At 47.6% G+C, this 24845-nt stretch overlaps 1 protein-coding gene across 1 annotated transcript in view; it reads right to left on the reverse strand.

The window, feature by feature from the left end:
- The window catches only part of Cmtm8 (CKLF like MARVEL transmembrane domain containing 8), a 60171-nt gene extending 36211 nt beyond the window's left edge, over nucleotides 1-23960 (reverse strand). Inside the window, exon 1 of the mRNA XM_059268823.1 lies at nucleotides 23606-23960. Within this exon, the coding sequence (XP_059124806.1) occupies nucleotides 23606-23752 (147 nt within the window). The 5' untranslated portion in view covers nucleotides 23753-23960. The remainder of the gene's footprint in view (nucleotides 1-23605) is intronic.
- Nucleotides 23961-24845: the final 885 nt, after the last annotated feature.

A 24845-nucleotide genomic window follows, 5' to 3' on the forward strand; every position in this document is an offset into this window, starting at 1 on the left:
TCTAAGCTCAGGGGCAAGGACCTGTCATGTGTCATCTCACAGAGTGACACTGTAATGAGCATGGAATGCAGTCAGGTGACCTGGGGTCAGACGCCAGTCTAGCTATGTACCATCTGTCAAATGTTCAATCTTCTGGAACCTTTGTCTTTATGGTCCACAATATAATATGGCAAGTAAATAGTATGTATCACATGAATTGAGATTTTATTATTCCTTTTAAAGATACAGATGAATCATTCATTCCATGTCAAAAGTTAACACAAAATTCCATTTTGCAAAGAGGTCAGCTGGTAAATGCATGTTTCTCAGGTTCTTGGTGGTCTCCTCTATAACCTTACCAACAGTCTCCAGACAATTTGTGTGTGTACATGTATGCAGGTGCAGGGTTCAATGTCAGGTGACATTCTCTCTCTCTCTCTCTCTCTCTCTCTCTCTCTCTCTCTCTCTCTCTCTGTTTTATTTTGTTTTTTGAGACAGGGTTTCTTTATACACAGAGCCCTGGCTGTCCTGGAACTCACTTTGTAGACCAGGCTGGCCTCAAGCTCACAGAGATCCTCCTGCCTCTGCCTCCCAAGTGCTGGGATTAAAGGCATGGGCCCACTGCTCAGGCCATCTTCTGTTTTTGAGACAAGGTCTCTCACTGAATCTGAAGCTTCCCAGTGTAGTCAGACTGGCTGGCTAGGAAGCCTTATGGATCTTCCTTTCTTCCTTCTTCTCACTGCTGGGATCATAGACATGCGATGCTGCGTTGTGTTTGTTTAGGTAAATTCTGGGGGTTGAACCCAGGTCTTCATGCTCATGGAAAGCCCTTGACTAACTAAACCATCTCCCCAGCATTCCACACGATTTGCATAGCTTTTACACAACTGCAACCAGAACACACATCTCTTCTACCATTGTTTAAAGATTAATTATGTGTGTGTGTTCCTGTGGATGCCTGTGGAGACTAGCACACTGGCTCCCTGGGGAACTGGAGTTGCCAGTGAGTATGAGCTACCCTACATGAGTGCTGGGAACCAAACCTGGATCTTCTGCAAGAACAGCACGGTTTTGTTTTGTTTTGTTTTTTTGAGACAGGGTTTCTCTGTGTAGCTTTGCCCCTTTCCTGGAACTTGCTCTGTAGACCAGGCTGGCCTTGAACTCACAGAGATCCACTTGCCTCTGCCTCCTGAGTGCTGGGATTAAAGGCGTGTGCCACCACCACCTGGCGAACAGTACGTTCTTTTACCTTTCAAGTTATCTCTCCAGCCTCATCTTTATCATGGTTTTGGTTGAGAATGTTCATAAGGTTGGGGAATACATAAAGCATTGTGCATTTTAATTTAAAGAATAGATTCCCAAATATGTATTTCAATTCTATTCATCTTGTAAACATTAAGATGCATTTTCGTATTTACCAGATCGTTATTTCCAGGACCTTAATGTTTTAATTTAACCATATTCTGAATTAGTATCCATGTGCACACATGTGCATGCAGACCTGCACACACATACAGATGTTAGCTAGGTGTCACATACCTTTATATCTAGTTTCATCGTGGTCCTGAGAGCAACCCCCTAAGGTGTGGGGCTGGTACTAATGACTCAGAAAGAGAATGTACCTGCTACCCCACAACCAAGCAGAGGGCTTCATAACGCGTCCCCACTACACAATACTCCACTTCTAGTTGGCAGGCAGGCGTTTCAGGGCCAAGAGTCCTGCCAGACTCCGAGCTTTTGAGCCTGGATCTACCTGGCCTCTGCATTAGACAGGTTCACCTGGGGAAAGCTCTCTAGCAAGGAGTCCAGCTGAGAAGATTTCATTACATCCTGTGTTAGTCAGGCAGTTCATGCCGTGGTAACTGAGATGATGTAAAAGGAAGAAGATTTGCTGGGCTCAGCCTTCCAAAGGTTTCCGTCCACCGTGATGGGGAGGCTGTAAGGAGCAGAGTTTGAGAGGACACATGTTTGTGGGCTTCCTCCTTTCCCTTTATTCCTGCTGGGCCCGAGCCTACAAGTCTACTGGGAGTTGCTGCGCACGTTCAGGGAAGGTCCTCCCCCTTAGCCAATCCTCTCTGGAAACACCCTCACAGACATGCTCCCTCTCCTGGAGCCTCACCATTCAATCAAGTTGGCAGATAAGATCAACAATGACAATTCACCATAGAAATGGTGTCTGAACCACAAGGTAATTTTCAACAGTAAATCCAGTGGCCAGTGAGATGGCTCAGCAGGTAAAGGCGCCTGATCCCTGAGATCCACATGGTAGAGAGAATTAACTTGCCAGAGTTGTCCTCTGTCCTCCACATGCTCGTGTGTGCTTGTATGCATGCATGAACGCATATGCACACACACACACACACACACACACACACACACACACACACACACACAGACAGATAATAATTTAAAATTTGGCCTTAAAAGAAAAATCCAGGCAGGGTTTCCTTAGTCCTCAGGGGTGGCTACAGTGAGAAAGTCAGTGTGCAGATCTGTGTGTGGTAAGAACTGACATGTCCACCAGAGACACTCTTTATTCATGACATGCTCTAGAGCCCCCCAGTGATCTACTGGAACCATGGATCTGTGAGCAACATAATATACAGACCAGGTCAGTTAGAAATTAACAGTAACTATGTTAGCAACTTGTTCATTTCTGTGACAAGACCGACTCACGGGAAGAAGGAGGGCCTTATTGTAGCTCACAGTTTCATAATGGGGTGAGGCCTGTGGCTGGGTTCTGACCTGGGTGTGGGAGACTGCAGCTTGGCACATCACTGAGATGGATGAGAAGTAGAAAGGAAAAAGGAAGTAGACCAGGCTATACCTCTCAAGCCCACTGCACACCAGTGGCCTACTTCAGCCAGCCGAGATTCACCTCTTCAGGGTCCACCATCTCCCCAAACACTGCCCACCGCATGCTTATGTACTTGAGCCTATGGGGGAACATTTGACATTCAAACCGTAACAATAATCAGTCATAGAACCGAACGCTCACAGTGGCAGACTCTCATAAAAGTTACTCAAGTCCTTCTCAAAATGTCCTGCCTTGTGCTGACCATGGCTGACTTCAAGTAACGAAGTACACAAAGGGAAACTGAGGACAAAGAGGGACCGCCGTGCCTGGCTCCCACAGTGGTTGTGTGCACCTGTGGCCAGCAGTGGAGAGAACAAGCTGTTGCAATGGATCACTGGTGACCCTTAAGGCCACATCTGGCTGCCATTTGTCTTTGCTGTTGTTGTTAAATAAAATTTTATCAATTTGTTTTTGACAGAGGGTCTCACTATGTAGCACTAGCTGGCTTCATATGCAACATGTTGCTGACAATGACCTTGAATTCCTGATCCTCCTGCCTCCACCTCTCATACATTGGGATTAAAGGCATTGTGCCACCATGCCTGGCTCATTTTTAATTTTACAGATTTAAATTTTTTACTGATTAACTTTTTAAGAATCTCATAATTAAGTGACCCACATTGTGGTCGCTGTTTTCAAGCTACAGAAGTGGGTCAACCATTGGTAGAGACCACACACGGCTTGCAAAGCCAGAAATGGTATCACCTGGCCCTTGCTTGACAGGAAAAGTCTGTCAGCTTCCGAGCTGGAGCCCTTGCCCTCTAGCAGGCCCTGAACATTACTGACTAAAATGAATATATTCATATGTCCCAAAGAGATGGTATTGTTCCCTCTGCAGCAATGACAGCAGCCTCAGAGGGGTCACATCACCTATGCCCCCAATTACTGCAGCACTCAAACATGTGACTATAAAACATGGGCATCAGACACATGCCAGAGGTGGGGACAAGCAAGGAATAAAAACAGACATGGCTTCTGCTTTCAAGGAACCCATGTGCTCATGGGGGAGGAAGGCGAAGTGGAAATACAATCACGTGCTGGGTAACAAGCTCAGCCGACATGTGTGACGGGGTCTGGGTCATACTGCAGCAGAGATTCTGCTTGCCTAGGACATCATGGCTGACGTGATGTCTAAGCGTGACGCGAAATGCATGGCAATGCTTGTGTAAATCAACCTACCGCCCTGCCAGTCACAAAAAGGGGTGACAGGACCATGCACAGTATGTACTTGATATGTAAACCAGGTGGCTTATGTATTCACTAGACTATGATTTTCATCAGTATCATATACAACACACCTTCTACCCATCAAGCTTACAGTAAAACAGTATGTTGGGGCTAGAGGGAAGGCTTGTCAGTATTGCTGAGCAATAGCCACTCAGGACTAGAGTTTGAATCACAGAAGCCATGTAAAAAGCTGGGTGTCTGGCCCATACCTGTAATCTTCTGGTCTCTGCATATGTGCACAGGAGCAGGAGCACCCCCCCCCCCAACATGTTCACATGCTCAGATACACACAAAAAAAAAGTAAAACAGCATTCTGTGTTATCCTGGCTGTAGCATCAATACCTTAGGTTTGTCACATGTTGTTGGATCGTTTCCATTGGGCTTGACCATCTCATGATGCTTTCCTCACAGACCTAGGGTCCTTAGGCCATATCATATACACATACACTAGGTTTCTGTAGCATCATCTATGACGTTCTTGACATGACAAAAACTGTGTAATGACACATTTCTCAAAACACATCCCTGTCAGGAAGTGTATCTGCACATAGCTGCAATCATGGTTAAGTGCTGAGGTTAAAAAAAAGTCACCATTCAGCAGGGATGACTGGGATTGCCTCCAGCTCTGTAGCCTAGCCTTCGAGTGCGGGTATCTGAGCAGGTCAGAAGTGTCAGCTCCTCAGGAGTGACGGGCAGTTTCGAACCACCTGAACTCAGGTCCTCTGCAAGAGCAGTACATGCTCTTAACCACTGAGCCATCTCTCCAGTCCCAAACCTCCCCTTTTTGAATTAATTATAGACTTATAAAAAGTTGCAAAAAAAAAAAAAAGTATAGAGAGACCTTCTACACAATCACCTAGCTCCTCCTAACAGAAACATCTTATATAACTATGGTATTTCAGATCCAAACCAGAGAACTGATATGGGCAGAGCATCCTTAAGCTTAAGTAAATCTCACCATTTTTGTATTATTATTATCTATTATTATTATTTGTTGTTGTTTGAGACATGGTTTCACTGTGTATCGCAGGCTGCCTCAAGCTCTCAATCCTCCTGCCTCAGCCTACCTAGTGCTGAGAGTATGGCCTCGTTTGTATATTTACTATTTCTGTATGTGCCAGATCTTCATGGCATTTTACCTTTAGTATATGACCTCAAACTAGGCCACCTCTAGTATATAACCAACGGTTCACTGGGAGCAAGATTCAAAGACTGTTCTTTCTCCTCCTCACTGGATCTGTGTTTGTTCTTCCGTTGGGTCAGAGGGCAAAGAGCCACATTAGCCAGGGCCTCTGAGGACATCCAAATGGCTTGCAGGATCAGTTTCAACAGTTCTCACAATAAAAAGCCACATTAAATCTGCATCTGGTTCTGGCATGGTGGCCTAGGCCTTTGATCCCAGCACTTCAGAGGCAGAGGCAGGCAGATCTCTGTGAGTATGAGGCCAGCCTAGTCTACATAGTGCGTTTCAGGACAGCCAGGACTATATAATATGATCATGTCTCAAAAAAAAAAAAAAAAAAAAAAAAAAGGATTAGCCTGCATCCACCCCTGCTGTCTTGGGAACAAGGCACTATTGAATCTCCCCGCTCCAACTGACCAGACACCGGAGAGCTCCTAAAATAGTGACAGGAAAAAACAAAAACTTTCCCCTCAAACAATTGACAGGCCTTTTCCTTTTTGGCATGGAGAATTCATTCAGCCAAATAAACACAAGTAGTTATGCCCTCTGGGGCGTGTTCCTAGGTCGTACATGTTTACAAATGAAATTTCACAGAAAAGACATGGAAGCCACCTCAAGATAACTATTACTTTCTGGCCCAGAAGAAACAGGAGAGCCATGTACAGTGTGTGTGCTGTGGTCCCAACTTCCTGATGAGGCGGGAAGCCTGCAAGATGGAGGGGCAGCCTGGGCTACCCAGGGAGACTGCCTCAAACAAACCAATGAACAGAGATAACCAAATGGAACAGTTAAAAATCCAGGAGAGGGGCTGGAGAGATGGCTCAGCGGTTAAGAGGACTGAATGCTCTTCCAAAGGTCCTGAGTTCAATTCCCAGCAACCACATGCAATCACAACCATGTATAACAGGATCTGATGCCTTCTGCTGGCAAGCAAAGCACTCATACATAAAGTAAAAGTAAATAAAAATTTTAAAAGAATCCAGTAGAGTCCACGAGTCCCTGCCTTTATTTCTTTGTTACCCAGTGCAGTCTCCCTGATACTTTGATTCTCAAACTGTGAGTGTGTGTGTGAGTGTGTGTGTGAGTGAGAGGGAGGGGGGGAAAGAGAGAAACAGAGACAGAGACAGAGGGGAAGCGAGAGAGACAGAGAAAAACACTTTTGTCTTTTGATTTCATTTGACCATCCTAGGTTTCTACGTCAGCCTGTCTGTCTATCTCCTCCCCCACCACCCCACCCCCCTCACCCCGCCCATTATGACAACTCTATTCAATGCCCCTTTCTCACTCTCTCTTTTTTAAAACATAAAACCAAACCAGGGTCTCATGTAGCCCAGGCTGGCCTTGAAACCCCTATGTACCAAGGATGACATCAGTCTTGATCCTCCTTCCTCCACCCACCAAGTGTTGGGGTTACAGGACTCTAATACCATACCCACCCAGCTTAGAGGGAACCACACACGCACACACACACACACACACACACACACACACACACACACACACACACATCTCTCTGAGATGGGACCAGGGTGTCTCCAACAGGAGTCCCACAGGCCTCCCCTTCAGTAAACATGGGGAGAGTTTACCCACGTCCAATAACAGATGACGTAGGCATGGCGAGTCTTCTACCTCCAGCAGAGGAAACAGCCATGTGACTAAACCAGGTCAGTCAGGGACCTCCTTCAAGGCCAGCTTGGTCTACATGAGTCTCAGGCCAGTCAGGAATATACAATGAGATTCTGTCTCAAACAAACAAACAAACAAACAAACAACCCCTCCCCGCCAACTCAAGATGTAACTATAGAGTTAATTGAGATAGTGTGCAGCATCCGGACCACAAAGAGAGCTTCCCGAGAAATCCACAGGGAAGCAGGCTCCACCATGATGAAGCCAGGCCCATGCAACTTGTACAACATGCCAGCCCCCTTTTTTGATCTTATTTTAAGCCAGTTTGGTCAAATTTCCATCATCTCCACCTACCTCACTGTGGGGAATTAGAAAGGACGTTGGCAACAGTTTCAGGAAGTGCGTCCCTCTGCGTAAATACTCAGCAAATGCACAAGTACAGTAGGTACAGAGTGCCGTACCACACACAGTTCCGACGAAGAGCAGAAAGGAAGTCTAACAAGTACAGTAGGTACAGAGGGCCGTACCACACACAGTTCCGACGAAGAGCAGAAAGGAAGTCTAACTAACAGTTGCTGGCAGCACACACAGAAGCCCTGGGGTTGATCCCCAGCACCCCGGACACAGTAAGTCATCCACCTGCCCCGGGCACCAAGCCATGTGACTGTCAAAAGAGAAAAACAGGTTTCAACCTGGTCTGGGCTGCTTTTCCCCAGCCTCTTTCAACACTCAGACATGATGCTTGCCTAACTCTGTTAAAAGTACAGAGGGCAGGTCCTTCCTAGGTCCCAAATAATTACTCTAGGTTCGGCATGGTACATTCGTTCAATTTTTCAAAGGGAAATCTAAATCTGACATCTGATTTCTCTATATTGGCAATGAATTCATGTGTTTGGGCCAAAGACACAGTTTCCGTCCACTCTAGCAGACAGAAGGCAGCTTCTCCAGGCAGCCCCCAGAGTCGTTAGTCCATTTCCCAGAGAACGGAATCAATAGGGTAAATTCTATTCCTTTCTACTCCCTTGCTCAGTTCTCTAAAAAAAAATAAATAAATAAATAAAAAATAAAAAAAATTATTATTATGTTGAAGGAATTATCTTTATTGACAAAGGATGACAATGAACTTAGAGTCCTTCTGCCTCCGCCTCCGGATTGCTGGGGTGAACCACTCTGCTAGGTTTATGCCAGGCGGAGGAACTCAGTGCTATGTGCATGCCAGGTAAGCACTCTGCCAACCAAGCTACGTCTCCAGCTCACCCTTGCCTTCTTTTCAAGATTAAACAATTCTCTCTAACCACAGGACTGGAAAACAGCACCATGGAGATGCCAGCTACTGATTCAGGGAGTAAATAAATAAATAATGCCAGCAGGTGAAAAGGTCGCCCTCAGTTCCTTAAGGAAGTTCTTCTGGGAGCCGCACAAAATGAGTTCACCCAGCGCAGCATCTCCTCTGAAGGAGTGGGAGAGGGAAAGAGAAGACACAGGAAGGCTCATCCTCTAGTGCTCGCTATGTGGAAATGGTGAGATGGGGTACCAGAAACCAACCTGGGAGGGGGGGGCGATGGCTCAGCCCCTTAGAGTGATGCTCTTCTAGGGGGAGGGTACTTCCCAGCACCCACCTCACACGGCTCACAACTGCCTGTAACTTCAGCACCAAAGATCTGACGCTGTCTTCTGGCCTCCATGGGCACTCAAACACACATTGCACACACACCTAAATAAAATGAAAACCATGAAATACGTTAGCTTCTTGTGAACATTAGGACCAGACAAGAGTCATGAGAGGGCAGGGGAAGGGGAAGAAAGCATGGGTCACTCGAATTCACAGAAGTATGCAGGCGGCTTCGGGGACACTGGGATTTTGAGCCATTGAGGGACAGGAAGATCCATACCACCTAGGTAACATCACCAGTCCAAACAAAAGGCTTTGAAATATCTTGAAAAAGAAGGAAGCAGGAAGGAGAAATGAGGGAGGGAGGAGGAGGAAGAGGAAGGCCGGATGGTAGACACAGTAGACACCGGGGTGCAGTTAGCTCTAGGAGGAGATGATGCCAACAGGAAAGGCAGCATTCCAACATGCCAAGAGAAGCCAGCTGAACTGGACTCCATAGCACACACCTGCAATCCCAGCACTTGGAGGCTGAGGCAGGAAAGTCAAGAGTTCGAAGTCATCCTTGACTGCACAGTTAGCTCGAGGTCAGCTTGGGCAAGACCAAAATTAAATGAAATAAATAGAGACACTGGAGGAGTCTTGTTTTTTTTTTTTTTTTTTTTAGTTTTTCTTAGTTTTTCGAGACAGGGTTTCTCTGTGTAGCTTTGCGCCTTTCCTGGAACTCACTCTGTAGACCAGGCTGGCCTCGAACTCACAAAGATCCACCTGCCTCTGCCTCCCGAGTGCTGGGATTAAAGGCATTCGCCACCACCGCCCGGCTGGAGGAGTCTTTTTAATAGAAGGATCGACACTCCAAATCAAGGCTGGGTGTTGTTGTTGCATGCCTTTGATCCTAACACTCAGGAGGCAGAGGCAGGGGGATCTCTGAGTTCTAGTCCAGCCTGGACTACATAGTGAATGCCAGGACAGCCAGGGCTACACAGGGGAGAAAAATCCAAATCAAATCTAAGGTTAAATAAATAATCCCCCTGCTTGACATATTGTAGTGAGGCTGCTGGTTATAATAACAAAGGAAAAATGAAAACTGAAGACCTTAAACCAGAGAGAAATGCCAGTTTACAACCAACAGCCCGCCAACTTGGACATCAGCCACAAAACCAGTAAGACAGAAGGAAGACACCTTGGATACCCTGACGTGAAACACAGTAGCCGTCAGTTTAGGATTGTGTGACCTGAGTAGTTATCTCCCAAGAATGAGGAAGAGAGAGATTTTCAGAAAACTGAAGCAGTTGGGAGGTCAGAGCACGGGGTGAAAAGCAGCCACATGGGCTGTGAGCAAGGTTCAACCGCTACCGCACAAGGTGATGATGACGCTTCCCCCGGAGGCGGACATGAATTAAACAGAAATGTGTTAGGCAATAAAAGTTCTTCCCAGGCTCAACAGAAATAAGATGAAATATTCACTCAGGTGAAATATTCTTTAGTAACAGGGGCCACTCTGGGCAGGTAGGGTAAGAGGGGGTGTGGGGAACGTGGCGGCTTCAATAACCAACAGAACAGAAAACATCACATTTATAAAGTTTAGAGGGTAAGGGTCTCTGGTCTTCAGAGAGAAGGGGGTCTCTGAGTTTAGCATATCAGTGAGGGTATCTTCTATAAAGCCATAGTGTTTGTTTTTAAAGAGAGAAAGAGAAAAAAAGAAGTCATAATTTAGAAAATTAATCCCACTGTCCCACCCTTCCTTGGAGCTGTTACATTCTAGGGGTCTAGCACCTTGGGGAGCAGATGGACAGGATGTGAAATGTCTCTGGTCCACTCTACAGGGGCAGCGCCCTGTGAGTTAACAGACTCCGGTGACTTGTGAAGGTGCTATCCCATTTGCAGTTGTGGGGAACACTTTGTTTAGGAGCTGGCGAAGCTATGGCTAACCTATGCGCTAATTACGCCCCATAGGTAGGGAAGCCCCTGGAATAGACAAGGGTAACCAGCAGATGAAGAGAGAAAGAGTGAGGAACAGAACAGGAAAACACCATCGGAAGGGTGGCTGCTCAGTCACCACAGAGAAGGCGCCAACCATAGAAGAGTCATAAAATGGGATATGACAGAGCTGTGGACGTTAATGAAAGACAGTTGAGTGTTATCCACGTGGGAAATGGTAATGAATGAAATCGACCAGCTGTAGGGGAAGGTATCCATGCAAGTCTATCGTCCTTGAGATTCAAAATGAGTCATCTTAACGATACCTAGAATAGGACCAAGACTCAATCCATGTGTCTTTTCTGCCCAGAAAACAAATGCCACATTCAGGTTTTTGTTTTGTTTTATTTTGTTTTTGAGACAAGATCTCATGTAGCCTAGGCTGGGCTCAAAGTTACTAAGCAGAATAGGATGACCTTGAACTCTGATAATCCTGCCTCCATCTTTCAAGTACTGGGATTAAAAAGATTTGCACCACCACGCCCAGTACTGAGGCTGGAGCCCAGGACTTCCCATGTGAGGGAAGTACTCTACCAGCTGAGCCACATCCCCAGCCCCTCATTAATCATGAGACACCGACCCCCTTCTGGTCTCACCACCCTGCATTTCCCTGGGAGGCACCCACTGCACACAACCCCAGTCCACCCACTAGGAAGTGCAAACACGTCTATTTTTGAGGATTCCTTCTTAAAAAGCTTATTTCAAACATTACAGAATACAGATTAAAAATGTTTAAAGAAAACAAAACAAAACCCAAACAAACACATGGGTGTATTTACATCCAGGGAGAGGACAGGGCAATCTGGGGGCTTCAAGATGTCCTATTTAAAAAATTACTATGATTCTTCTGGTTATTTGAGACAGAGTCTCACTACGTAGCTTTGGCTGGCCTTGAATTTGCTATGTAGACCAGGCTGGCCTAGGGCACACAGAGATCCATCTGCCTTTCACCTTGTATTTATTTTAAGACAGTCTTACATTGGCCTGGAGTGAGCTGAGTAGTCTAGGCCGGCTGGTGTGGGAGCCCCAGGGATCCATGTGTCTGCCTCCCTCTGTGCTGAGGTGATACATGCACACCACTGTACCCAGCTTTTGACATGGGTCCTGGGGATCTGAACTTGGCTCCTCAAACTTGCTTGATGAGCTCTTAACTCTTCTCGGCCGCACTCCCCTGGTCTTAATTTCCCAGTCTTCAGAACATGGGAAATAAATTTCCATTTTTCATGAATTAATGTTTCAGATGTTCTGTTACATGGCACACCTCAAAAACCCAGGTAGCATATGGTTAGTTGTCTTAATATTCTTTTTTTAAATTTTATTTTATTTTTCTTTATTAAGAAATTTTCTACTCACTCCTCATGCTATCCACAGACCCCTCCCTCCTTCCTCTGTCTTAATATTCTTTAAGCTGTGTGTGCTTATTTAAAAAAACCAAACTTTATTTTGTTGGTTGTGGTGGCACATGCCTTTAATCCTAGCACTCAGGAGACAGTGGAAGGCAGATCTCTGAGTTCCAGGACAGCCTGGTCTAGGTAGCAAGTTCCAGGCCAGTGAGAGCTATACAGTGAGACTAAGTCTCAAATAGTAAAAACAAATGACAACCCAAATGTGGGAAAAATTACAACTCCCAAACCAAAACCTTTTTAAAATTATTGTTATTGTTTATGCATGTGGGTGTGTATAATGTGTGTGCACATACATGCCTCAGCACTCACAGACGTCAGAGGGCAATTTTGTGATCATTCTCTTCACCTTAAAAACCTTTTTTAAAGGCTTATTTATTCATTTGTTTGTTTATGTGTGTGTCTGTGTGAGGATGCCTGTGGAGTCCAGAAAAGATCTGATCCCTGAGCTGAGGTTACAGGTGGCTGTGAGCAACCAGATGTGGGTTCTGGGAACGAGTCCATTGAAAGAGCATTGAACACTCTTAACTGATGGCCATCTCTATCTCTCTATCTCTCCATCTCTCCCCATCTCTCCAGACCCTCCTTCCACTTGTTAGTGGCTTCCAGAGGTTGAACTTAGGCCAACAGACTTGGGCAGTGTGCTGGCTAGTTTAATATCAACTTGACACGTGCTATAGTCATTTGAGAGGAGGGAGCCTCAATTAAGAAAATGCCTCCATAAGATAGGCTATAGGCAAGTCTGCAAGACATTTTCTTAATCAGTGATTGATGTGGGAGGGCCCCGCCCATTATAGCTGCCATGCCTGGGTTCTATAAGAAAGCTGGATGAGCAAGACCTGTGGAGCAAGCCAGTAAGCAGCACTTCTCCATGGCCTCTGCATCAGCCCCTCCAGGTTCCTGTCTTGACTTCCTTCAGTGAAGAACTGTGATGTGGAAGTGTAAGCCAAATAAACCTTTTCCTCCCAAAATTGTTTTGGTCATGGTGTTTATCACAGCATTAGTAACCCTAAGACAGGCAGCAAGTACCTTTCCCTGCTGAGCCATCCCACAGCCCCCGCCTCCATACTGATTATATGTGTGTATATATATATATATATATATATATGTGTGTGTGTGTGTGTGTGTGTGTGTGTGTGTGTGTGTGTGTGTGTGTTTTAATGCTTTATGATATTCCAGTTGAACAGGTAGAAGGAGGAGGCATCAAGCCAGATGTTGTATATCCCAGAATTTGGGAGGTGAAGGGGGGAAGATAAGGTGTTCAAGGCCAGCCTATGTATGCTACATGGAATCTGTCTCAAAAAGTAGAAAGGCAGGAGGGTGGGGGAAATCTTGCTCTGAGAGCCTGGGAAAAGACACCACCCTACTTCTTACTTGCCCAAGTCAGTGAATTAACCACAGGAGCCAACCCCCAAGTGCTCTGGGAAATGGGGAACAGGGAACACAAGAGGTAACTCCTACCTGAGCCGTTACCCAGGCTACCACTTGGTCTCCCATCTTTTGTCAGTTCAACGTAATCACATAATAGAAAGTTTAAAAAAAACCCAAAAATCCAGCACTAGCTACCCAGGCAGTATAAACATTAAGTCTTGATGTGGAATAAGAAAGAAAAGGAACCCACTGGGGAGTCCTAGCAAGGTTAAAGGCCCTGAGATCTAAGTTGGGGAGGGGAGTGTACATGCATGTGTGCTATCTGCATGCACATGCACTGAGGGATGGGCCCTGAGGCCAGAGTACAGGCGTCCTGTCTATAGCCTACAGTCTGGGGTTACAGGGGTCAGCTCTTTTTTTGTTTGTTGTTTTTTGAGACAGGGTTTTCTGTGTAGCCCTGGCTGTCCTGGAACTCACTTTGTAGACCAGACTGGCCTCGAACTCACCGTATCCACCTGCCTCTGCCTCCCAAGTGCTGGCATTAAAGGTGTGTGCCACCACTGCCTGGCTCAGGTGCCAGCTCTTTACAGACACTGGAGAGCCGGGTGGTGGTGGCACATGCCTTTAATCCCAGCACTCGAGAGGCAGAGACAGGCGGATCTCTGTGAGTTCGAGGCCAGCCTGGGCTACAGAGTGAGATCCAGGACAGGCACCAAAAGCTACACAGAGAAACCCTGTCTCAACCCCCCCCCCCCAAATACATAGACACTGGGGATTTGAACTCATCTTCATGCTTGCACAGCAAGCTCTCTGAGCCACACTGACCTCCACCCCCCAGACTAGTCAACATAGCTATTGTAGACATCCTCAAACATCTCCAACTCTAAGGGAATGCGTTGCCGGTGAGACAGGAAACACAGCCACAGGCTGTCTCCCTCTAAGGCAAACCTGTAAGAGCAGCATTTCCCCTCTTGACTGCAGTCACACTGATGGCCACCCAGGAGCGTCTGCTTCTAGGGCCCCTTCAACCTGCTCAAGGTTAGTACTTCCGGTCGAGACTTACTCTCTACAGCCATCTCAGACACCGACAGAGATCTCATGTTGCAGCCTTTAAAGCCATAATTTCAAAAATTCTGTGCTGCCTCTAGCTGTTTCTAGAAACAAGGGAGATTTTTAAGTAAATACAGCTATCTTTCTTCTGAATTATTGTCCCCCCTAAGACGGAACTTCTTATAATTAATTTGGGTATGGGAAGGAAAGAGCGGGTGAGATAAGAAACAAGGTTGTTTCTCAGCACAGGTCATTAAGCTCGGACCTCTGGAAAATCAACCACCCTGAGGTTTTTCAGGGTTTCTTTGGCTCAAGCCTTACAGGACTGAAGTTGATGTAATCTTTCCACTGGACTGCAAAGTCGAATCATTCACAACCGTAGCTAGATCATTCTATTAATCTTTTACAAAGTCTAAATAAACTCAGCATGGTAAAATAAGCAGGTCTCTCAGTTTCTTACTGTAGTTTTTAACCTTTAAGATTCTTAGCAGGACAGTGGTGGTGCACACCTGTGATCCCAGCACTCAGGAGGAAGAGGCAGGCAGATCTCTGAGTTCAAGGCCAGCCTGGTCTACAGAGTGAGTTCCAGAATAGCTAGAGCTGTTAGATAGAGAAACCTGTCTTGGGCGGGGGCAGATTCTTTAATGTTATGATCCTGCTAGGTGTGGTGGTTGGAATCCTAGCACTTGGGAGGCTGAGGCTAAGATGGCCAGCTGAAGCCTGGGCTATACAAGGAGACTTCATCTCAATAACAAAGGCCTGGAGGTATACCTCTCTTGGTAGAGTGTTTGCCTAGCATACTGCGGTTCAATCCACAGCATCATGTGAATCAGGTGTGGTGGTACATGCCGGAGTAATCCCAGCAATCAGGAGCCGAATCATCATTGGCTACATGGTGAGCTGAGGCCAGCCTGCGATACAAGAGGCACTGTCACTAATAAACAAATATGTGCCTCCGCCACTAAGCACAGTTCATATTAGAGATGCCGAGTGCCACCAAGCACAGTTCATATTAGAGATGCTGAGTCTATGCCTAGGTAGGCAGCTTGTCAACAAGTGCTGGGACAACTGGACAGGTTTATGTAAAAGACTGAAGTGAAATATATATATTTTTTTCCCACGACAGGGTTACTCTGTGTAGTTTTGGTGCTTGTCCTGGATCTCACTCTGTAAACCATGCTGGCCTCGAACTCATAGAGATCCGCCTGCCTCTGCCTCCCAAGTGCTGGGATTAAAGGCATGCACCAACACTGCCTGGCTCTGAAGTGAAATCTTAACCATAAAAAAAGCATAAAACGAATGGGGAATAAACACAGCAGTGAATGCCTATGACTTAATTAGGTAAAGATTTCCTGGAAATGACAAAATGCACATACAACAAAATGAAAACCTGGGGGCTAGAGATATGGCTCGGTAGTTATCAGCACTGGCTGCTCTTGCAGAGGACCCAGGTTCAGTTCCCAGCACCCACAGGGTGGCTCAAACCGCCTGTAACTCCACTTCCAGGGGCTCTGGCACCTTCTTCTGACCTCTGCAGGCACCATGCACAGACATGGTGCACATACATACATACACAAAACACTCATACACATAAAATAAAAAGAACTAAACCTGTAAGAATAAAAGGAAAAACTGGATTTCATCCCAATAAGCAGTGCATGTTAAAGAACACTATCAAGAAAAGTGGAAAAAAAAAAATAATATCAACTCATAGCATGGGAGAAAAGTTTTCAAGATGTGGAGCTGTTGAGGAATTTATAGCAGGTTACAGAGAGAACTCAGGATAAAAAGCAAACCAGGTCTGGAGAGAGAGATCAAGTCGGTAAAATGCTTGCTTTGTAAGCACTCAGACACGGGTTCTCTGTGCAGCCCTGGCTGTCCTCGAACTCACTTGTAGACCAGGCTGTCCTGGGACTCCCAGAGATCTGCCTGCCTCTGCTGGGATTAAAGGCATTTGCTACAGGGATTTATATTTGGGGGGGGGGGGGAAGCCTACTGTGGTAACGCTTGCTTATAATCCCAGGGCTGGGGAGGCAGAGATTGGAGGATTCCTGGGGATCAGTGGCCACCCGGCTAGCCTGTTGTGCAAGCTCCAGGCCAAAGAGGGACCCTGTTTCCAAACCAGGTGGACATTAGAAGTTGTACACACTCATGGCATGTTCACCCCCCACAACAACATGCACATCCACATATGTGCACACAAACACACACACAAATTAACTTTTAAATTAGCAAAGGATTTAAATAGACATTTCTCAAAAAACCATACACACACACACACACACACACACACACACACACACACACACACGACAAAAAGACACAGGAAGATTGCTCAAGATTGCTCAGGGAGCTTGGTCTGCAGGGGAAAGCAAACCAAACCCACAATGGTGGATCGCTTCACACCCAGCAGGATGACTAGAATGAAAGAATGCCCTTGGTGAGAAAAGAAAGCCTCATAGCCTTGATGGACAGCAAACAACCCGGCAGCTTTGGAAACAGTCTACTGAGTCTCAAGACATTAATCCGAGTCACCTCATGTGATTCCATTTCTTTAGCTAAATGCCCCAAAGAATAAGCAAAACAACCAAACCATGTCTTTTACAGAAGTTTGTCCATTAAGGTTCACTGTGATATTCATAATGGTTAAAATATGGAGCAACTCAAATGTCTGCCAACTGGTGAATGCATAAACCAAATCACGTACACATGAGTGGGACGGAGCAGCATTTGACTACAGAAATAATAAAATACTCAGACACGCTACAGAATGGTTGTATCTTGATATCTGTTGGTGTGTATGTGTGTGTGTAGTATGCATGTTTGTGCATATACACATGCCCATGGGTACACATGTAGAAGCCAGAGGATGATTTCAGATGTCCTCCTCCATTGCTCTACACCCTATTTTTTTTTTTTTTTTTTTTTTTTGAGACAGGGTCTCTCATTGGACCTGGAGCTCATCAGTGGGCCAGTAAGCTTGTCAATCCCCTTGTCTCCACCCCCTAGCCCGGGGGTTACAGGCGCATGCCACCTCACCCAGCTTTTTACGGGGGTGCTGGGGACCCGAACTCAGACCCTCATGCTTGTGAAGCAAGCATCTTGTGGACTGCATGGATGAGTCTTGGAAGCATGACGCTCAGTGGCAGCCTTTGAAGACTAAGGGCTCCATTTATCCGTAATGTGCAGAGCAGGCAAATCCACCAAGACAGAAAGTAGGTTAATGATTCCCCCAGGCAGACGAACGGCAAGAATGGGGAGTGACTGCCAGCAGGTACAATGCTCTTTAATGAGGTGAAGTTCCAATTACCTAATGGGGACAATGTGTCCAAACCTATAATCATCTATGGTCCCCTGAATTGTACACCTTATAAAAGGTCAACTTTACAAATGAGTTAGATCTCAGTAAAGCTAAACCTGGTCACAAAATCATGGCCATGGAGGACATAACCCCTCCTGCTCCTCCCCGGGGGGACACTATCATTATTTTGCTAAATGGACATGGTATCATACTTTCTAAATATTTCTGTTTGTACCCACAGATTAGTGCTGCCCTCAGCCTGGGCCCGGGAGCCTTCTGTTTGCAGTGAGTGGTGGTTAATGCAGAGGCTCATAACTGGTTAGAGTGCCGTGACTAAGTGACTAGTTGAATGCTTTACCCTACATGGGACTTCTGTATCACCCCTTCTAAGGCTCAGGTATAGGAGGACAAGGGGTAGGAAGTAAGAGCCCAAGGATGGGGGGATGCAACACGATTTCTGGACCCACAAACTCACAGCAGCTCTGGCTACTTGGTTGAGACCTGCCCAGGACCCCATCCCTTCCTAAAGAGCCACAGGTGCTGGGGAGGGGAGTCCTACTCCTCAGTAAGTATATAACCCCTTACCCATGCTCACAGGCACCCCTTATGAAGTGCATGACCACCATGGCCTCATCCTTTAAAATGGATTCTAAGTACTCTAGGAGCAAAATGACCCAGAGAAATTCTTTCCTGGAACTTGCTCTGTAGACTAGGCTGCCCTAGAACTCAGAGATCCACCTACCTCTGCCTCCCAAGGGCTGGGATCAAAGGCATGTGCCACCACCACCTGGCCAGAGAGATTCATTTAGCCTTAGTGTTAAAATGTTGCTCAAAGCCAGGTAGTGGTGGTGCACACCTTTAATCCCAGCACTAGGGAGACAGAGGCAGAGGCAGAGGCAGAGGCAGAGGCAGGCAGATCTCTGAGAGTTCAAGGACAGCCTGATCTACAGAGTGAGTTCCAGGACAGCCAAGGCTATACAGAGAAACCCTGTCTCGAAAAACAAACAAAGAAACAAAAATGTTGTTCAAAGAAGGAAACAAGCACATTTACAACAGTAGGAGTCTGGATGTTTTTGAGATACTCTGTGATCATAAAGAATGGAGTAAGCAGGGCCTAGAGAGTTGGTTAATGGGTTAATTAAGAGCAAGACTGCTCTTGCATCCACACGGCCACTCACAACTATCTATAACTCCAGTTCCAGGGGACCTAACTCTGTTTTGGCTTCCTCAGGCACCAGGCACACATGTGGTGTCTAAATACCCATGCAGGCAGAACACCCATGCACATAAAATAATAAAATAAATAAATATTTTTTAAAAGACAAAAGCAAGTTTGTCAGAGAGGTAGAAATTATATAATAACAGATGCTTTTTAAAAAATGGAATAGAATAAGGGGAACACACCTAGTGGCACATGCCTTTAATCCCAGTTCCCAAACTCACAAGGCAGGCACAGGTAGATCTCTTCTATTTCTAGGCAAGCCTGGTCAACTTAGTGAGTTTCAGTGTAGACAGGGCTACATGGTGAGACCCTGCCTCACAAAACAAGGAAAATAAAAAAGCTGGGGGGAATAACTGATGAAGAAAAAAAAAGAAAGAAAGCAAAAGGGAGTAAGAGGGAGCAAGTATGATCAAAGCACATAATATACTATTGTGAAAGAATAAAATTTAAGAATACACACAGCAGGTTGGAAAGATGTCTGAGTGCTTAAGAGCACCTGCTCTTCTTGCAGGGGACTATAATACAGTTCCCAGCACCCACATTGGGTGGCTCATAACTGCCTGTAACTTCAGCTCCAGGAGATCTGATGCCTCTAGCTTCTGAGGGCACCTGTACTCATGTGCACAAACCCATTCACAGACAGGTGAATACACATGACTAAAAATAAAATAATCTTAAAAAAAAAAAAAGGAATGGTACTAATCACATGAAAAAAGTTATTCAGTGTCAGCAAGAAACAGGACCTGTGCTCACTTAGAGAGATTAGCATGGCCCTGCACAAAGATGACAGCGTAGATTTGTGAAGCATTCCGCATTGGAAGGAAGAAGGGAGAAAGGAAGGAAAGGAGGAAAGGAGGAGAGAGAGAGAGAGAGAGAGAGAGAGAGAGAGAGAGAGAGAGAGAAAGGAAGGAAGGAAGAAAGAGAGAAAGGCCTGCTCGGATGAAGTAATCTGAACAGAGCTGGATACAGGTGTTATTGGGAAAGCCGGGTGCAAGAAAACTGCAGAGATGTGGAAGCGGCTGGCGGTGAGAAGCAGGGGAAACGAACAGGTATTAAAGCCAGAGAAAACAGCAGATGGGGAGAACTGCCCACCACACGGCTGGGCAGACAGGAATCCTGGGGAACGGGTGCCTAGATCCAGTCTCTTCTCACTCTGCCTCACTGGATAAAACAAGAGCACGTGAGAGCCAGCACAGCGGTCCTTCTGAGTGCCCCGTCAGCCTTCTGGGTGAGAGCAGGGCAAATCTGGGAGACCAACAGCAGGGCAACTTAGATGGTCACGGTATTAGCTGCTCTCTTCATGCTGAGACAGAGAAAAGCAGCTCAGGGAGGAAGAGTCTGGTTGGGCTCACAGCTCTGGGGTGCAGTGCATCATGGGGACAGAAACAGGAGGCAGCTGGTCGCACTGCATCCATAGTCAGGAAGCAGGGAGTGAATGCTAGTTCAGCTCGCTTTCTCCATTTTATTCAGTCAGGGCTCCTACCCTGGGAGGCCGCTGCTACACTCGGGGAGTTTTGCCATCACCATTAACCCAATCTAGAAACTTCCTCACAGACAAGTGCAGAGGCCTGTCTCCCAGGTGATTAATTCCTGTCAAGCGGACAACCCATTAACCACCAGGGCCCCAGCAAGAGCTGTTTATGGGGCTACATTTTCTAAAAATTATGGATAAGTAGTGTAACTCTTAAGAAATTCCAGAACATACCCTAAGAGGTAAATAATGGTTCACCAAGAGTGCTTACCCACAAACAGTAGGCCCACAGCAGGTCTTTGTGCTGGAACTATCCCACACATTTCAAGATGTTTGGCATCCCTAGCCTGCGTGGGGGCACTAGCCAAGCAGTAGAATCCCCTGCATTATAACAATCACACTTCAAGATACTCCCCACTTACAGATGAGGAGGGGTACTGTGCCTGGGAAGAACCACTGTGGGGAGCAGTAGTTCATCCTTTCAAAGTTTCTTTTTTCTCTGATTTTTCCGCAAAGACTTCTGTGAAGTGGAAATTGCTCAGGAGCTGACAAGATGGTGCCTTAGACCCTGGCCCCGAGTCCACCCAGTCTGTGCTTCCTCAGCCAAGTTTGCTTGTGACAGTGCAGTAAATAAAGGGGACTTAACGTGATGACATGGATGCCATAATTCATTTGAAAGCCACCAATAATAGGAAGGATTCAATTAGCTGAGATTGTTGCAATCACCTTGATTCTGTTTCAAGTGCTTGTAATAGTTACAAGATTGCAGCATCCTACAATTCACAGGTCAAGTAGCCGGCTGTTACTAGATTGTAATAAAACTGTAAAAGGAAAGAAACCCCTATAATTTGGTTTCAACATAAGAGTTACCATGACACAGCCTTGAGTGTCAGGTTGAGCGGCAGCCACTCCCCTCTTCCCCAAGAGGCCAGACAAGCAATTTGAATGACAGATGCTGGGAAATGGGGTTTGCTCTCTATTATTTCTTATTTATTTATTTATTTATTTATTTATTTATTTATTTATTTATTTAGGTTTTTTTGAGTCAAGGTTTCTCTGTGTAGTCCCAGCTGTCCTGGAACTCCTATAGAGCAGGCTGGCTTTGAACTCAGAGATCCACCTACCTCTGCCTCCCAAGTGCTGGGATTAAAGGCGTGTGCCATCCCCCAGCTCAAGGGTTATTTGACTTTTTAAAACAGGCACAGTCAGCTCTGTTCAACAAAGGCAGGTACTGATTGGGGAGATGGCTCAGTGGATAAAGAGCCTGCTGCCCAAGTATAAGGACCTGAGTTTGGATCCCCAGCGCCCATGAAAAATCTGGGTGTGGTGGTATGCACCTATAACGCCAGTGTTCAGGGTTTGGATCCCAAAGGCTCACCAAATGTCCGGGTTCAGTGAGAGATTCTGTCTCAGAAAAGAAGGTGGAGGGCTGGTGAGGGCTCAGTGACAAAGGCGTGTGCCACCAGGCCGGACAACTTGCTTTTACTCCAAGGACCCACATGGAGGAGAGAATCGACTGACCTCCACATGCCCCATCCCCCCACCCCCCAAATAAAGGAGGGGAATAGAGGAAGACACCTCCGTGTCACTCCTCGGCCTCCACAAGTGCCTAGATGAGCGAGCATACCCACACATGCCCATGCACACACATCCTGGTGACGGTTTTATTTACAAGGGTTTCCATCTTTCTCAAAGAGCTCATCGCAATCTAAAGAGACCCATGGCAACCCATCAATAGTAGTTATTTCTAGTGTTGGGATGACTGGTCCTTTATGTTTCTTCTTTTGCTCTTATATTTTCTGAAAAAGTATGCAACAGGAGCACGTGGGTTGTAAATCAGAAAACAGGAAGTGGTGGTGGTCCAGGCCCACCCCCAGAAGCCCCAGCTCCGTCACTTGAGCGTCTGTTTGCTCTGCTGAAGCAGGAGAGCTTGCCAACTCCTTCACTCACACAGCAAATATTTGTTGAGCTCTTTAACGCCAGGCCTTGCGCGGTGACTCCAATACTTTCGGCTATTTATTACGGCTGCAGATATCCTCAGGGCTGGCTGGGCCAACCACTTGGGAAATGAGCTAAGCCAACACTTTCCCAACTTTCTGTGCAAGGAGACCACTGGGAAACTGACTCACTGAGTTTGGGATCTGAGACTGTGGAGCCAGCAAGCTCCCAGGATCCAGAAAGGTGTTGCTGAAGGTTTCTCAGAGGGTCCACCCAAGTCCTCAGCCACTCTACACCACGATCACCGGCCCCGCCTCCCCGCACCCTCCGCTTTCATATGGGCTAGATTTCAATTCTACAAATGCTTCCTTGGGTCCAGAGATGCCACAGAAGGGGAACCCTTGTTAGACAGTGTAAGTCGAATCTCCTTAGTAGGTAAGAGCAGAGACCAAGAAAAGGCAGGCGTGGATTTTAATCTCAGCTCCACCGCCCACGGTTAAGCTTTACTCCTCCCCTTCTCTGGGCCTCGGTTTCCTCACGTGTGAAAGGAGCTTCCTTGCAACCACCTTCACAAGGGAGCGTTGCAGGGACTACACGGACTCAGACGCTTCTTCAGGACTTGACACCCTGGCAGAGGGCGAAGACAATAGACAGTGGCCGCCACTAGTTGTCAACACAACTCCAGGCGGAAGGCCTGGCTTCCAAGGGAGGGAATGTGCAGGCCCTGCCCCCTCCCAGGCACGTGCCCAGCCCCCACCAGGATGTGCTCCGGTAAGGTACAGCAGCCCTTAGGTTCTCAAAGAGGCTGGGATTCTCGGAATTTATTCAGGGAAATTTTCTTGATTCACCTCAATCTGACTACAGGACGATAATTACGAAAATGAATTTTTTCCCCTTTATAACTAACATTAGAGAAATTTTTAGAGCTGGGGGTGCGGTTCAGTGGTAGAGCATCGGCCTAGCACGTGAGGCTCTGAGTTGCAACCCAGCACTGTGGAGGGGTCAGTTTGAGAAAGGCTTTGTTTTCAGGGACCCATGCACGTGTACATCAGGTGAGGGAGGCCCTAGGTGTTCCAGACACTCAAGATCAATAAAAGCCCACTGAGTATCCAGCTCCCGGGATAGGCCACCATCCTCGAAAGAAAACAGCAAGCTGGGAAGCCTCCCTCAACAGACATCGTGAGGGTCACGACCGTCGGTCCCCAAGAGAGTGCAAGACACAAGAACCTGGATGTGAGTTTTGCACTTTACAGAGAAATCGAGGCTGAGCTCAAGAGCGTTCCCGGAGCCCGCGGGAAGACCGGAGCCAGCTCGGTGGGCGGAGCTGGAGGCGCGTGAGCTAGCCGGGTCCACCTGCCTCCCACGGCCCGACCCGGTCCGACACTCACGATCTCGGCCACAATCAGGAGTCCCGGCACAGTGCGGAGGAACTCTCGGTCGTAGGCGAAGCTGCTGCTGGTGGTGGAGAAGTTCTCTGCGAAGGAGCTGGCGGTGGTGGTGACCGTGTGCGAGCGCGCGCGCTGCGATTCTTCCATCGTCGCGCCCGGAGCTGGTCCCGGTCCCCGGGGACCCTACCCCCACCCAGCGAGCTCCCTGGGCTCAGGGTCCCCGGCCAGGGACCGGGAATCGCGGCCGGCGAGTGGCGGGCGCGCCGGGGTGGTCTCCGGGGTCAGGCCCGCGAGTGTCCCCACTCGTCGGCGCGCGCGCTCCGGAGCTCCGCGGGGACCCGGCAGCGGGATCGCTGGCAACCGGTGGCTGCGGGAGGCGGGGGAGGGGAGGGGAGGGGAGGGGCGTAGACGGGGCGGTGGGGGGCGGGCACTCGGGGACCTCCCCGCGGGGGCGCCGCCGCGCGGCCATTGCACCTGTCGCCCGGGGACTGAGAGCTCGTAGGGGTGCAGGGACGCGCAAAGGGAACGCTAAGAGTGAGCGGCACCTCCTAGTCGCACCCCTCCTCTCTCCGGCCACAACCAGGCTCCGCCCACCTAGGGCCACCAAGCTCAGACCTGCTTCCTCCCACCTGGCCGGACTGGCAGCAGGGCCTCTTAAGGAAACCGGGGCCTCTAAGGACGTGGCGGCTCCCGGACTCAGACAGCCAGGCGGATGGGGGAGGGAGGCTGTAATTGTGATCCAACCGGACCTTAGACCCCGGATCGATGCGAGGCCGCTTGGACAGTGGACAGTTCTCAGGCCCTCCGCTGCAGCCGCCAAAAGCCGGGTGCTGTTTCCTGTCCCTCCTGTCGGGAACAATTTGAGGAACTAACTTAATTGCTGGGCTGTGAGAACGAGACACTTTCAGGCGCTCTCCACAACTCTGGCGGGGACTAGCTGGAGCATAGAGCGGAAGATGGAAGGTGGAGAGACGTCCAGGGTTCCTGGTCAAGATGTATCATTGTGACTGTCCTCATTAGCCCTGGAGAGGGAAAAAAACAAAACAAAACAAAACAAAACAAACAAACAAAAAACCCAGCAACTTGTTTCAAACCAGCTTGAAAGGGACCGTCTGTGCAAAGTGATGTTTATGACAAGCTAGCTGTGCTTTCCTGGCGTAAGCGGGGAGGAGGTGGGCATCTCACTGAGTGGCAGCGGTGTGCCCGTCAGGTGAATGCTAAGCTGAAACCTGGGTGCTTG

The sequence above is a fragment of the Peromyscus eremicus genome, chromosome 7, assembly GCF_949786415.1.
Source record: "Peromyscus eremicus chromosome 7, PerEre_H2_v1, whole genome shotgun sequence".
NCBI lineage: Eukaryota > Metazoa > Chordata > Mammalia > Rodentia > Cricetidae > Peromyscus > Peromyscus eremicus.